Source organism: Anomalospiza imberbis, chromosome 20, assembly GCF_031753505.1.
Source record: "Anomalospiza imberbis isolate Cuckoo-Finch-1a 21T00152 chromosome 20, ASM3175350v1, whole genome shotgun sequence".
Classification (NCBI taxonomy): domain Eukaryota; kingdom Metazoa; phylum Chordata; class Aves; order Passeriformes; family Viduidae; genus Anomalospiza; species Anomalospiza imberbis.
Window position 1 is genome coordinate 9,234,088 of NC_089700.1, and position 13,828 is coordinate 9,247,915.

At 42.2% G+C, this 13,828-nt stretch overlaps 1 protein-coding gene across 6 annotated transcripts in view; it reads right to left on the reverse strand.

Moving 5' to 3' along the window:
• The window catches only part of BCAS3 (BCAS3 microtubule associated cell migration factor), a 300,455-nt gene that overhangs the window by 179,797 nt on the left and 106,830 nt on the right, over positions 1-13,828 (reverse strand). For all 6 annotated transcript variants that reach the window (XM_068210669.1, XM_068210670.1, XM_068210671.1 and 3 more), the window contains 3 exons: positions 13,169-13,293; positions 12,441-12,606; positions 11,247-11,347 (listed from right to left, as the gene is read on the reverse strand). In XM_068210669.1, coding sequence (XP_068066770.1) covers positions 11,247-11,347; positions 12,441-12,606; positions 13,169-13,293 — 392 coding nt within the window. The remainder of the gene's footprint in view (positions 1-11,246; positions 11,348-12,440; positions 12,607-13,168; positions 13,294-13,828) is intronic.

Genomic DNA, 13,828 nt, shown 5'->3' on the forward strand with positions numbered 1-13,828 from the left:
CCAGTCTGTGCCTGTGCACACCCACGCCTTGACAGCCCCAGGCGTTATTTCAGCTCTGTCTTCACCAGTTTTCAGATAATACAGAAGCCACCTCCATCTGCTTCCTTACATCCATGACAGACTGAATTCCGTGACTGAGGGACGTGTCTGTCTAGTCCAAACTCCTGTTAGAGAACACACACTCCTTCCTGAGGATTCACAGTACAATCTGAATATGAAATCACAGCACCCACTTCTCTTCCTCAAAGTTTATTCTCAAAGCCAAAGAAACAAACCCATTATTTTGACCCATTTTGCTGTTGCCCTCATGCTCCCCACACCTCCTGGCTCCCTGCTCTGAATCCTCCTGCCTGTTTCAGAGAGCACAGCTGATCAACTGCAGGCTTTCCTGTTATTGAACTCCCTGACAAACTTCATGGCTCCAGCAGATGGTTTTGCTTTCAAACCAACGGGAACTTTATGGACTGATCTGAATTTTTTTTTGTTCTTTCTATCCCAGGGGCAACTACCAGAGCTGTCAAGATTAGGGAAGCTGCAAAACCACAGACCAGGGAGCAGCATCCCCCCTGCTTGGTCACTGTATTTCTCCCTTGGGGAATACTTTTACATTTTACTGGAGGTTCAAGATGGCTTTACAGCGAGACAGAAATTTGAAAAAACAACTAAAAAGCTGAACCAATGATTAGTTTTGGTGCTGCACTGGAAGCCTTTCCCTGAGGAGTCACAGGTCTTGTGTTTCCACGCAGCTTCCGAGCTCAGCATTAACTCTTTCCAGCCAGGAGTGATGAAATGCTGAATTCCATGGAAAAGCTCTGCCTGAGGGTTCACCAGCAGGGCAGCAGTGATAAAGCCTCAGCTGAGGTCAGCCCTCAGTCATTTATTTGGCTGTTTAATAAAGCAGCATTTCTGTGCCACACCTATCACAAAAGCAGCTTAGAGGGGCTGGTTGGGATCCCAGCTCACCACGGGCCCTACTCCCACCATTCCCAGTGGGAATGTGCAGTGTGCTGGGAGAAGTGACCTTATCAGACAAGTGATCCTCGCTGGAGATCTGCCACCCCTGTGCTGCTTGTTACATATGCTCATATGGGCATATTTTTTTCAAGTTAAAAATGCCCTTGAAATTGTAGGGACAAACACGGTGTAAAAATGCAAAGCCCCCTTTTTGTCTTTTTCCCCCTTTTCTGGGCACGCACCTCTCACATTGGTATCAAGCTCCAAGATGAGATTAATTTAACTCTGGAAGGACATTTCCAGGAATTTAGCTCAGGAGTAATCTTTTATCTTCCAGCTTAATTCTTTGAAAATCTGAATTCACACTGGTAATTACAAGACTCTCACTCATCAATGAGGTTATTCTGATGCTGAAACACAGAGTATTTTAAATTTCCGCAGAATTTCCCAACCACACAGGATAACAAATAATGAAATTCCAATTCTTGCAAAGCTTTGTAGCAAGTGTTTTTTACTGGTTCTCCTGTAACTTCTCTTTCATTGGGAAAAGTGACAAATGGAGCAGACACAGAGCAGGAGCGAGAAAGCCTTGGCTGCACGGAGATATTTTACTGCAATTGCAGGTGGCTTGTACCTTCCTAAAATAATCAATTCAATGCCTTGTGTCTGAGCTATGCTAACTTTTAACTTTTTCTGTTCTCACACCAACACCTGGAACAAACACATCAAATATCTACAACTGAGTTTGTTTAACCTAGAAATATACAAAGCGAAAAAGTACAAAAAATAAGTGTTTACTAAAAATCTAAGGTGAGAATTCAAACATACAACTTCTGTCTGTGCAGTACAACAGGACATGAGTTCCTACAGTCTGCTTATCAAATCGATCCAAAAATGAGCATTCAAGGACACTTCTGAAAAACTGGACTGATACCTATAGCAAAAATCAGGGTTTTGCCATCAATATTTGGCAAGGGGCAAAAAGGATCTCTGAGCTGCTCAAAAGTAATAATGGCACCTTTACTCTCTGTCCTCCTTCAAGGGAAAAGTTGACAGCCTCCCTTCTCTGCACTGACAGGATTGATGTTACCAGTATACTGAAGGAAGATTGTATCTGGAAAAACCAAATTGCAAATGAAGTTATTTGTGTGATAATTGTTAGTGCCAGGAAAACTGCACAGAAGGGACTGTGCAGACACAAGTGTCAACACAAGCCAAAGCAAAGGCTGAAATACAGCAGAGCTGATATTTCTCTGGAATTCCAGGACCTGATTCACACAGTTCCATGAATAAGTATGAAAAAACCCCCCACTGTCTAAAAACTTCTCCATGACATTTACTGACAAGTAAAGAAAACAAACAATTTGCATTAATCGCAAATAATTTGCATAGACATTCCTGCCACGTGAGCAAGACCTAGATAAATACACATTGGAAGAATACTGGAATTAACACACAGTGGATTTGTTCATGGATGGGCTAATTATACAATAAATACCTAAAGCTAAGACAAATCTTCCTTCAAAGATTATAAATTATCATCTTTCAGCAGAATAAAAGTGTTGGAACAAAGAACCACTACAGTTCAATTGTAGTGTGTGCACTTATGGCTTTAATTTGGGAACAATAAATCATTAGTTTTACTTAGTTTTGTGTACTTTGTGAACCAAAAGGTTTTCATTTTCTCATTTATAGAAATAAGCTTTGCACAATTCAATTTAATTGAGAGTTATATATGAAATTCCCAATGTGCTCTTCTCTAAGGGCTGCATGTTTGTCCAAATTAAGAGCAAACAAAGGCATTTGAGCACCACAAAGCCTGTTTGTTTGGTGCTGCCTGCCATGCACATGCCTGCAGACACCCAAAGAGCTTGCCTTTTCCATCTCCACAATTATAATTTAATATAATTAACATTAATAACGTCAAATCAGTTTCTAACATGCAGTAGAAACAGGTCAATGTACTTTTAACTAACCCCTCCAGTCTCTAGTGATGTCTGTGGTGAACAGGTACACAGGATAAAAATGATATATCCCTTGTTTTCATAAGAACCCCACCCTAACACCTGATGTTGATGCTTTTTCTCTGGTTCCTCAGTTACATCTAGGTGGTGCAGAGACCCGAGGTAATCACATGATTGTCAACAAATTCAGGGGTCCTTGTGCTGGAATTCAACTCCACAATTTGAATTATTTCCTTCATGCCTTTGTTCCATGGCATCCCCAGCAGAATGTGATGGTTCTGGTTCAGGTCTCCATGGAGCCACTCCACATTCACCACATTCACCTCTCTTCCCATTTACTGATGTGATCTCAGCTCTGCCAGGGGCTGGTTTTGGTGTCCCACAGCTGTGTAGTTCACATCCAGCATGTGCTTTGTGGGTTTGTCTCAGAGTTGGTGCTCTGTGCCTCTGGCTCTACCTCTGCTCAAATGTGACAACAAAGCAAAGGCCAGGATTTCATTTTGGGCAGAACACTCACAGCCATGTTAACAATAAACTGTTTGTAGGCTGGAGATATGCTCCATGTAATTTTTCTTGTGGCTGCACGATACTGAACAAAGTTCTGGTTTTAATGCAGTTTTCAGCTTGTAAACTCCTACAGGAGCATGGCACGCAAATTAAAATATCCTCTTTTACCCAAAACTACTCCCTGCTCTTTTTTTTTTCCTGTCAGGACTTTCTGAGATTCTCGTATGCATAAATATAGTAAAATTAAGCTTAAAAAGGGCTATAAAGCAGGAGTTTAGGCAGACTGACAGTTGTTTCACACCACCAATTGATTAGAGCTGTATTCACTCATTATTTGTGTACTGTCCACAGCCTATTTGGAGCTTTCTGGACCATCCACTCTCTGTATCAGCACTTTAATAAAGACATAGGTAGGGTAGCTCTGTAATTAGAAGATTAATTCCTCTTAGATTTTTTTTTTTGACAACTGCTTTACTTGGTCCTTACTCACACTGGTCTGATAGTCAACAGCCTGGATTTTTTTCCCCAAGAAAGACTGGTATACATTCCCTGGGCTTAATTTCAGCTCCCGTCTCCAAAGTTCCCTTAGGAGGCCAGTCAAGCACAATGCACTTGTAAATCTGTGCAGAGCTAGAACCTGGTATTATTCACAGGATGGAGCACCTTAAAGCTGCTCAACACTCAGCCTGTGAGCAGACAATCACTTGGGCACCACAACAGAACAAATATACTCTTTTCTGAGTTAAAGAATAATTTCAACTGCACGAACCCACGGTGAAATCCATCTGATGGCCATCTTTAAAGAATTATGGAAGAGGTAACTATTTCTATAATTCACCGACTTCAAAAGTATGTTTGACATTATTGTCGGGAAAATTATGTTAACCATGGATTACTGTTACAATCAAAGTATGTAGTGAGAAGTCAAGAGGCTTAGTAGTAAATTTTCAAAGCGGTGCGTGGGGATTTACCCGTTTGACTCCCATTAACGGCAATGGGAGGCGCGCGGCGAAATCCCCGCACGCCGCTTTGAAAACTGACCCCTGCGTGCTCACGGACCCTGCTCTAAGGACTTCCAGATGACCATGCAAGAGGAGGAAAGAACCATTTCAGCATGTGCCCTTGTTCATTACTGTTGTTTGTACACATCTGAAAGTGTTTGAGTTGCTGTGCCGGCGCTGTTTCCAGCGGCCGGTTTATAAAGCGCGCGTTAGGGCGGGCGAGCTGGGGCTGAGCTGATGAAGCCACGCACAGGCCCAGGTGTGTCCCTGCATCAGAACCTCAACAGGCACATTCCCAGCAGCCAATGCACCTTGCAGAGTTCATTGTCATCTGTGTTATTTCACAAATATTTCATGAGACTGTATCGTGAGTTACTCCACTGCTCACTCAAGGATTTACCTATTTACCCCAATCCCTCACTGCTCCGCCAGAAATTAAATTTGCTTCCTTTAACACTCAGTCCGGGCTCTTGAAGGGAGCAGAAAGTGCAGGCTACAGTTTTAGGGAAATGTAGTTTTCCCTTAAAAAAAATACCATAACTCAATTTCATTAGAAACATGTTTTCTGGAAGAGGAAGGGGAGGCAGATTAATCTGCAATCTGTCACGCCTCCAAATTTAAGAAGCAAACTTGAAAATTCCATTTTCACCATTTGTGAGTCTTTCCAGGAAAACCCAAACACAATCTGTATGAGAAATGCCTGCTTGGAACCAGTTTTCGCCATGAATATTGTAAAGCTAGACATATATATAGATATAAATAAATATATATATATATACACACACACACACATAGATAACATAGTAGTACTATAAGAAGGTAGAATTTCATGAAAACGATTCACTGATTTGAGACAACACTGAATAAAATGGCAAAGAATAAACAAAAGATATACAAAACAAAGAAAAAACAAAGAATACATAGAATAAACAAAGAATTCAAAGAACAAGTAACAAAACCAAGAATAAAATAGCAAAGTGGGAATCTAGAAAATGGATTCTCTGGCACTCTGATTTTGCAGTTTTAAGCGTGGAATACTCAACGGATACAACTTGGAGGCAAGGCCCTCACCTGTGGCACCGGGTACAGCTGATGGGCAGGAGTTTGGGCACCACTCACATGACCAGCACAGGAAAATGAGGCAGGTGGAAATGTTCACCCATATCCCATGGCTTGTTGCAGTTCCTCTCCACAGCAGCTCAAGTGAACTCAGGTCAAACTCCCCCACTCCAGGGCAAGGTCAGAGCTGGGTTTGGATAGCAATGGACTCCAGAAATGGGCTATGTTCAACTGGCCAAGAGCAGAACCAGTAAAGCCCAGCAGAGATGCTGGAATGGAGCAGCTGAAACTGTCCCAAGCTCCTGCTTGAGCGTGGCCCTGCCACAGGGCCAGAGCAGAAAGAGGCTTTGAACACCTCGTAACCACACAGCAGAGTAATTGTTCTTACTGCACAGGCTCTGCTTTTGATCAGTTTTACTGTTTGAAACCCAGCTTGTTGTGACAGACATTGAACATACACAGAGCAAGAACAGCTCTGGCCTCCCCAGAAACGCTACACAACTCTATAGTTACATATATAGCAAGGGATGTACCAGCACCTGCATTCCTCCACCCCAAATCCATTGTTAAAGATGCACCCTCAAAAGAATGCAAGGAGAAAGGAAGAGGTACAGCACTAAATGGGATTATCAGTCCAGTTCATCCAGCTATGAGCAGAGCAGCACCACGCTCTGCTGTGCACTGAGGAGGGCTGGAGGACCAGAATGTCCAGATTCCTCCTGTGGCACTCCTTGGCTCTCATTCCAGGCATCACAGCTTGGTTTTCACAGTTATTTAATACACTCTCTTACACTATCTTACCCTCAGACTTTCCACAATACTCACTAGCTCTGTGGATGTCGTTTTTATTTCTGTCAATGGAATGTATGAAAGGAACATAAAAGGGGCCATAAAGAACCACGATGCTGCTTGGAGACAGAAGTCTTGCCCAGGGTGAGCAGCTTTCATTAGAGGGAGCAGGAAGTGCAAACATGATGTCAGAGCTACAGAGATTATCTGTATAAATGGTGTTATCACTTAACCCAAACAAACTGCAGGGAAAGGCTCACCCCCTCCCTTTGAAGACAATGGACAGTTAATAACTGGACTTGTAATGAAAGCCATTTTCAGTGAAACACAAGATATGTGCAACAGTTGGTCCAGAAATGAAAATCTGTTGTAACAGCCAAAAGTCAAAGGCAGCTATAAATACAGGCCTTAATCTTTTCAAGAATCCCTTAACGAAGCCTATAAAACTGATTGTATCTTCAGGCCTAACTCAAGTGCAAATTCTTTCTCAGAAAAATGTAACAGCCCTGCAAGTATGACTTGGAGAGCAGTACAGGGACAAGGAAGCAGTATACAGAGTGCTGGTTTGAATGCTCACATCTTGGAATACAAATTACATTGCATTTAGAATAAACAATTAATGAGACAGCAGAAGCCCCAGCTAAAGGTCCATTTTTCTGAGAGAGAAACAATTTCCAGAAGCGGTCAGAGCGGGATGCAGAAGCACTGCATCTTTCCTTTTAACACAACAGAAATGCTCTTTGATTATTTAAAAGCCAATTGCAAAGATCTGTCTTCAAAACCTCCTATTGCAGGTTTAATAGCAAAGAGGTGCAAGTACACTTACCAGCAACACGGGAGTAAAGTACAGACTTTTGTTTTAACAAAATCTATATTTATACGATTACATTTCCTATGGTTGAGGGCAGCTGTAATTAATGGATTTCCCTCCTTCCCCTAATGCAGTCATTTGTCAATTTAAACACAGAATGCCCAATCAATTTTGATGTATTTAGTAAGCAATTTGTCAGAGTACTGCACACCAGTTAATATATTAATTCTTGTCACTGGCCCACTTCTGACAACTGTAGGCCGTGTCCATGAAATTGGTCCCGATGAGCCAAAACTCTTGCCTGGAATGTGAAGGTGCTCTTTGCAGAGCCAGAGGAGAGAAATCAGATCTCAGTCTATTCAATACCTTTTTGGGGCAGTTTTTGGTCAATTTTAGGGGGTTTATTCATTAATGTGTTAATTGGCCATGTTTCAGATATTGCATCTACTGTGCAATAGAAAAGTGAATTCAGAGTGGAGAGATAAAGAAGAAAGGAAATAAACATGAAATGAGGATGTCAGACTTTCTGGTGATGCAGAGTTCCCTATTTCCATGGCAATTCCATTATGTGCCATGAACACTGACTGTGTCAATTCAAACATGTAAAAAACATGTGAAAGCAGTCACACAAAGGAAACAAGGAATAAGTCAGTCAAATATGCAAAACTTCAGGGCCTGGTAAAAGAGAGGAAAGAATTCATTTGAAAGAAACCTGAACACAGCCAGGGGATTGTCATGGACATGGAAAGCACATCCTGACAGCATCCTCAAGACTTTATACGACCCAAAGCACCTTAATTTTAAGTACCAAACAGCAGGAAGAAGGCAGGCTTTAAAGAGTAATTAATGACAAAACTTGGCAATTCTGTGGAGAAAGCTTAGACATTGCAAGTTCCTGTGGACACCAAAACCCTCCCGTGCACATGTGCAGTGCCTGGCACAACTCTCCTCCCTGCCAGGCCTGCTAGGACACTTTACACCACATGATGCTATTTATGTTATAGCAAAAACATCTAGGAAGAATAAAATGTGACTCAGGTTTCCTTCTGTTGTGGTTAGATTTGGAAGTTGCTCAGGACACAGGTGAATAAAAAGGGAAGATCAGAGACACAAATAAGATAGAATACTATGTAGTAAATGTGAGAAGTGTAGAGAAATATCTGATACCTAAAACCCAGCACTGAAAACCTGAGGACTGTAATTAATCCCGGGGTTTGTGGGATGGACTCATGGGAACAAGTGAGCCTGGAATCTGCTCTGTCAGAAGGAGCACTCAGGACTGGTGATATTCTCTCTGACCTGCGGCAGAGTTTGGATCAGGATCCTGACACTTCCTGCAGGCCAGCAGGTTGTGGAATTTAACATGCAAGTTCACTTTCAAGCCATGAACTTACAGAAAGCTGTAAATCCCTCACTTCCCACTTTCTCACCTGAGCAGCAGCCCGAGCTGTGGTAATGTGCTCAGGTAGACACGAGCTGCACACACTGATGCAGGTTTCTGCAGCAGATGTCACAGATGACCTCAAAGCAAGGAAACAGCTGTGCTGATCCACTTACAAATACCCTTGGGATAAAGGTCTTGGACACTTGTTGTACAAAACATTTTTTCAAACAATGGTTCCTTGTTCCTTCCTTTCTACTGCAAATAAAACTTTCAGATTCTTTAAAAACATTAAAAGCTGAACCGTGTGTTGATAACCTAACGCAGGATTTTTTGAATATTCTCTGTTAAGCACAAGAAGTCACCGGCCTGGTTTATATTTTTCAAAGACTAAGGAAGATTTTGGCCCTGTGTTTTGGCATCAAACCACTTATTTATGAAAACCTGGCCGTGCAGCCCTCCAAGCAGCCTGCCAGACGTCTCATTGTTCTGCCCGGCTGCTGACAGAGGTACTCTGTGCTAAAAAGCACACTGAGGGTTTTTCAATGACCCAGGGGGCAAAGGTCACTTATTATAAATGGATAATGAGACCTAATGCAATGTTCTGAGTGTGGACAAAGAAAGGGTCTATCCATACCCCCTTGTGACTTGGTCATTCAGGCTTTTATTTCCCCTGCACACTTAATGGAGCCAAACAATTGGCAGAAATGCTATAGAGAAACGGAGAGAAACTGCTGCATTCTGCCTCCGAGAGACAGCTCCAAAGAGTGACCCCGAAACGGCGCCACGGCTCCTCTCAGCACTGACGTGGCAGACAGATGGACCAGCCCCCCTCAGCCCCACTGAGCCTTTTGCTGGCAATTAGAGCCCCCGAGGAAGCGAGAGCACAGCAAAGCCAGGCTGCAGCTAAAGCCAGCCCAGGGGCAGAGCTGCAGGTAAGCACAGCCATGGAGCTGGGCTCAGCAGCTCTGGACAGGTGGCTTTTGTGGGAAAGCTGCTTGGACTCCATTGTCAGGGACTTCACTGAGGAGCTTCAGCCTGAATAAAGCCAGAAGACAAAAGTTCAAAGACAATCAGACACAAATTTCTCTGTTATTGCCACTTGCATGATGTCCTCTAGATACTCTGCTCTCTTTCGTGATTATTATTCTATTATTCTTTCCATTTCACATCCAGCTTAAAGAATTCTTAATATATGAATTAAAATCTGAGTTAAAAGTCTTATAATTCAAATAGCACACGTTCTTTAATTGGCCACGTTTCAGATATTGCATCTACTGTGCAATGGAAAAATGAATTCAGAGTGGAGAGATAAAGAAGAAAGGCAATAAACATGAAATGAGGATGTCAGACTTTCTGGTGATGCAGAGTTCCCTATTTCCATGGCAATTCCATTATGTGCCACGAAAGTGACTGTGTCAATTCAAACATGCAAACAACATGTGAAAGGTACAGAAGTCACACATAGGAAACAAGGGATAATTCAATCAAATATGCAAAACCCCTTTAAGTTCATTAATTTGCTGGAATTTAACTTCTACTCATTCTTCTTTCTTTAAAAAGTTTTCAGTACTAAACCATTTGAAATGTGTATTTGCACACATATGTATACTGTACTGTGTAACAGCATTTGAGCTGTTAATAAAATGTTAATACAATACACAAAATGAGCCCCATCCTTCCCTGGTTTCACTCTGTGGGATACAAGTGAAACAAGGCAGGAATCTAGCAAGAAAAATCCTGCCAAAATGCAAATGTAATGGTGCTGTGCACTACTAAATATATTTTCATATTCTTTTGTACCCTTTGAGACTTATCCCTATTTTCTGTGCAGCACAGAAGAAGGAAGACTCAAACTTTGCAGGTTTCCACAACACTGAGAGGCAGCAGATGGACAGGTAGAAGCAGCAGATCCAATCTGGCCCCAGTGCCCCTTTCACCAGTCCCATGCAAAGTGCCTCCTGGCCCACACGGCCACTTGGTGCATCTGAAGGGCCCCTGTCACATAAAGCTGCCTGCACTCACAACTGTGCACAGCTCTGGTTTCCCCAGGAGAACCTCAACAGATGCCAGGAGCTGCTCCCTTGTGAGATCTCAACTGCTACATCACTTTGATCCTAGACAGAACAGAGACTTGCTTCTCACTGTTACTACTCTTCTCTCTTTTAGATTGTCACATAAAAGAGAAACACTCATTTTTCTACAAAACCATTGTAAAAATGTGTGGGTTAGTGCATTTATATAAGATAGATACATCATATATAGAGAGCTGTAGGTGTATGAATGTTTCTGAATATGCCATGCCATGAAATATTGGCTCTCTGGGAATTAATTATGTGGCTGGGCAAGAAACAGGCCAAGGCAGGTGGGCAAGCATCCCTGGCAGCAGTGCCAAGGCTCCTGAGGGAGGCAGCTGTCTGAGACTGTGTCTGGAAGGAGCCCAGCAACCAGGAGTTCCCAGGGAGAGGGAAATGCAGATGCACTCATTACTGGGTATGGAATTCACAGGAGGAAATGGCCATAAGCATGAGAAGGAATGAGGTGAGGAAACCACTGAAGATTTCATGGGATCTGGTGGGTGACTCTCACAGCCTCACAACTCTAATTCATGGCAAAAATCCCAACACTACATTCACTGCTCCATCCTTACTAACAGAGTTACACACAACCTTACTGTGGGGTTGAACATCCACTGAAATTGGCTGAAAAACCAACTTGGAAAATCACCCTCTGCTCAAAACGTGCACATGAGACAAGACAAGAAGTTGTCAGCTACTCACAGCCAGCCAGAAGATACTGGTAGTACTGCACAGCATCTGCAGCCAGGAGCAGTGGATGGTTTGCATTAAATGGTGGTTGGAGTTCATTCCACTGAGGAGTTCTGAGGTAAAACACAAGACTATTAATATTTCAGCTAATACAGAGAATGTAAATCAGTGTTTCTGTCATCACATGCAATTATCTATACAAGCTCACAAAATGTTTGTAATTATTTAAATTAGCTTGTTCAAACACTGCAATCCACCACAGGCAGTGGAGCAGCAGGGCCAAATCGTGTGGATTGTGAGGCAAAGACACACTTGGTTGTTGACTGCAGCAGGGATTGCATTAAAAAAAAACCCAGGAAGGAGGTTTAGATTAAGTTGGTAAATATGTTTAGGACCATTGTATGTCATGCTGACGTTATATAAACACACAAGAGAAACTGGGGAACTTTTTTGTTCTGTTAACTACCACTGCTTCCATCCTGTGAAGTCATTGAGCACTTACTGTGAAAATAAAGCTGTGTAAAGTTATGGATTATTGATCCAATTAGAATTTTCAATTCCATTACAACCTACTCATTTCAACAATAATGGTCCTGAAGTCTGTGTTGTAATTTTAATTAGGGTGGGCCATTCCTAAATAGCTTGGTAAATCAAGTATTGATCACTCCAGTCCAGCCATAAGCAGCACTAAGGAATGTAGGAGCCAAGAAAAATCGATAGAAAAATATTTTAAAACGTCAAAAGCACTGACAACACTTTCTCATCAATTTTTCTTTACTTTCCTCCACATGTCAGGAATAATTTCTTCTACTGTCTTTGGAAATGGTACCTTCAGCTGCTCACAGGAAAACTCACAATGCTTCATCATGGGAACCTTGCTCATGTCTCACAGCAGAATTCTGTACTTCAACACTACCAAAATAATCGTTCCTAGCCCTTACAGAAAAAGAAAATTACAACCTGATCATTTAAAATCACCAATTAATAAGGATCTCTATTGATTCACAGACATGTTCATGCCTAGCTCCACATGCAGAGAAGGATTTGGAAGCTTAGTTCCCATTGAGGCACGTGAACTGTATGGAAAGCAAGGCTTGAATCTCTCCTTCAATGGAAAACTTTAGGAGTCTTTACATGAGTGACAATCACCATGCAGCTCATTCAAAAAGAAAGATCCCAAGCGTGAAAGGAAGGCGAACGAGGTACCTAACCAAAGTCCAGCTGGCCCTGGGGCAGGTGACCATCTCCAGGGGGGTGTCGTCGCTGATCTTGGGCGCGGTGCTGAGCGGCCGCGGCTCCAGGACGTGCTCCACCAGGCTCCCGTAGCAGCTGATGATGTACAGGGACTCCACCACAAACTGCTTGGACTGATCTGGTGGCAAAAAGAGAGAAAATCTTATTGCAGCAGCACAGCAGGAACAGAGAAAGCTTTTACAGAAATAGCAGGCTCTGTGTTCTTTAAATCTCTTGCTTGCAGCTAAAAAGGTGAATTAAAAGTAGCAAAAGGGCTGAAGAGACAAAGAGAAAATTGTACAAAACACACAATTTTCACACAATTGTATGAATATCTCATAGAAGAGAAGTTTGTCACCAAGGTGTGCTCAGGTGGTTATACATTTCCAAACATGTCTTGTACATTTGCTTTAGCAAAGGTGTTTCATCTTTATCTCATGTGTTTTTCAGTGCCACTTCACACAGTACCTTTGGACTGACCTATCAAAGTTGGGTTTCTATCACTGTATCATAATAAAAGATCAATTATTCATTTCACTAATTAAAATTTCTTGTACATGTTACCAAAAGCACCCCAAGCATGTCCCTAAAATTCTCGATTGCCCCTGAGTTTAAGGAACAATATCCACAAATTGCTTAGAACCTGGCACAAAATAAGAATTTAAGTTTAAATGCAAGGCCTAATTCTGTGAGGTACCGACCTTTTTCTCGTTTGAGACCGGAATTGTTTGCAAACCATGACCTTGAAGCTCCAAAGACTGCAGCGACACAAAACTCCCCTCCCACAGACTTACTGGGTGAAATCTGTGGAGCTGGTTTGGATTTGCTTTAAAGAAAGAACAAAATAAAGTTATATAAGTTAATTCTCAAAAAAATTAAGATGTCCCTTGCTTAACAACAATTTTAAGGTATTACTTCAGAAAAGGGGAATATCTGCAGTTCCTACAAGGCTGAGCAGGATTTATAGATGCTCAGTGTTTCCCAATAACAGGTCCAAAATTCCCCTGGAATACTGAACTCATTCACTTGAAGATCAGAACTGGCTCATAATGGAGAAATTAATAGTTTAAAAGACCCAACACTGAACACTTGCATTAAATAGAAACAACTTCTGTACAAAGAAATCCTAAATCCTTTGGGAATGAGAATACAGATTCTGGCTCAGCCACTCCAGGTGCTCGGTATTTCCTTGTCTTCTCCAAAGGAAGTCAGGAATACCCAGGGGATCTCAGTGACACAGGGTGGCAGGGAAGGACATGCAGAGGGCACAGGGAGAGGGAAATGATGCACACACTCATGAGCCACTGTTAGAACACACCAGGAATTCTAGCAAGGAAAAGCAGACTGAGACACTGTGCCCT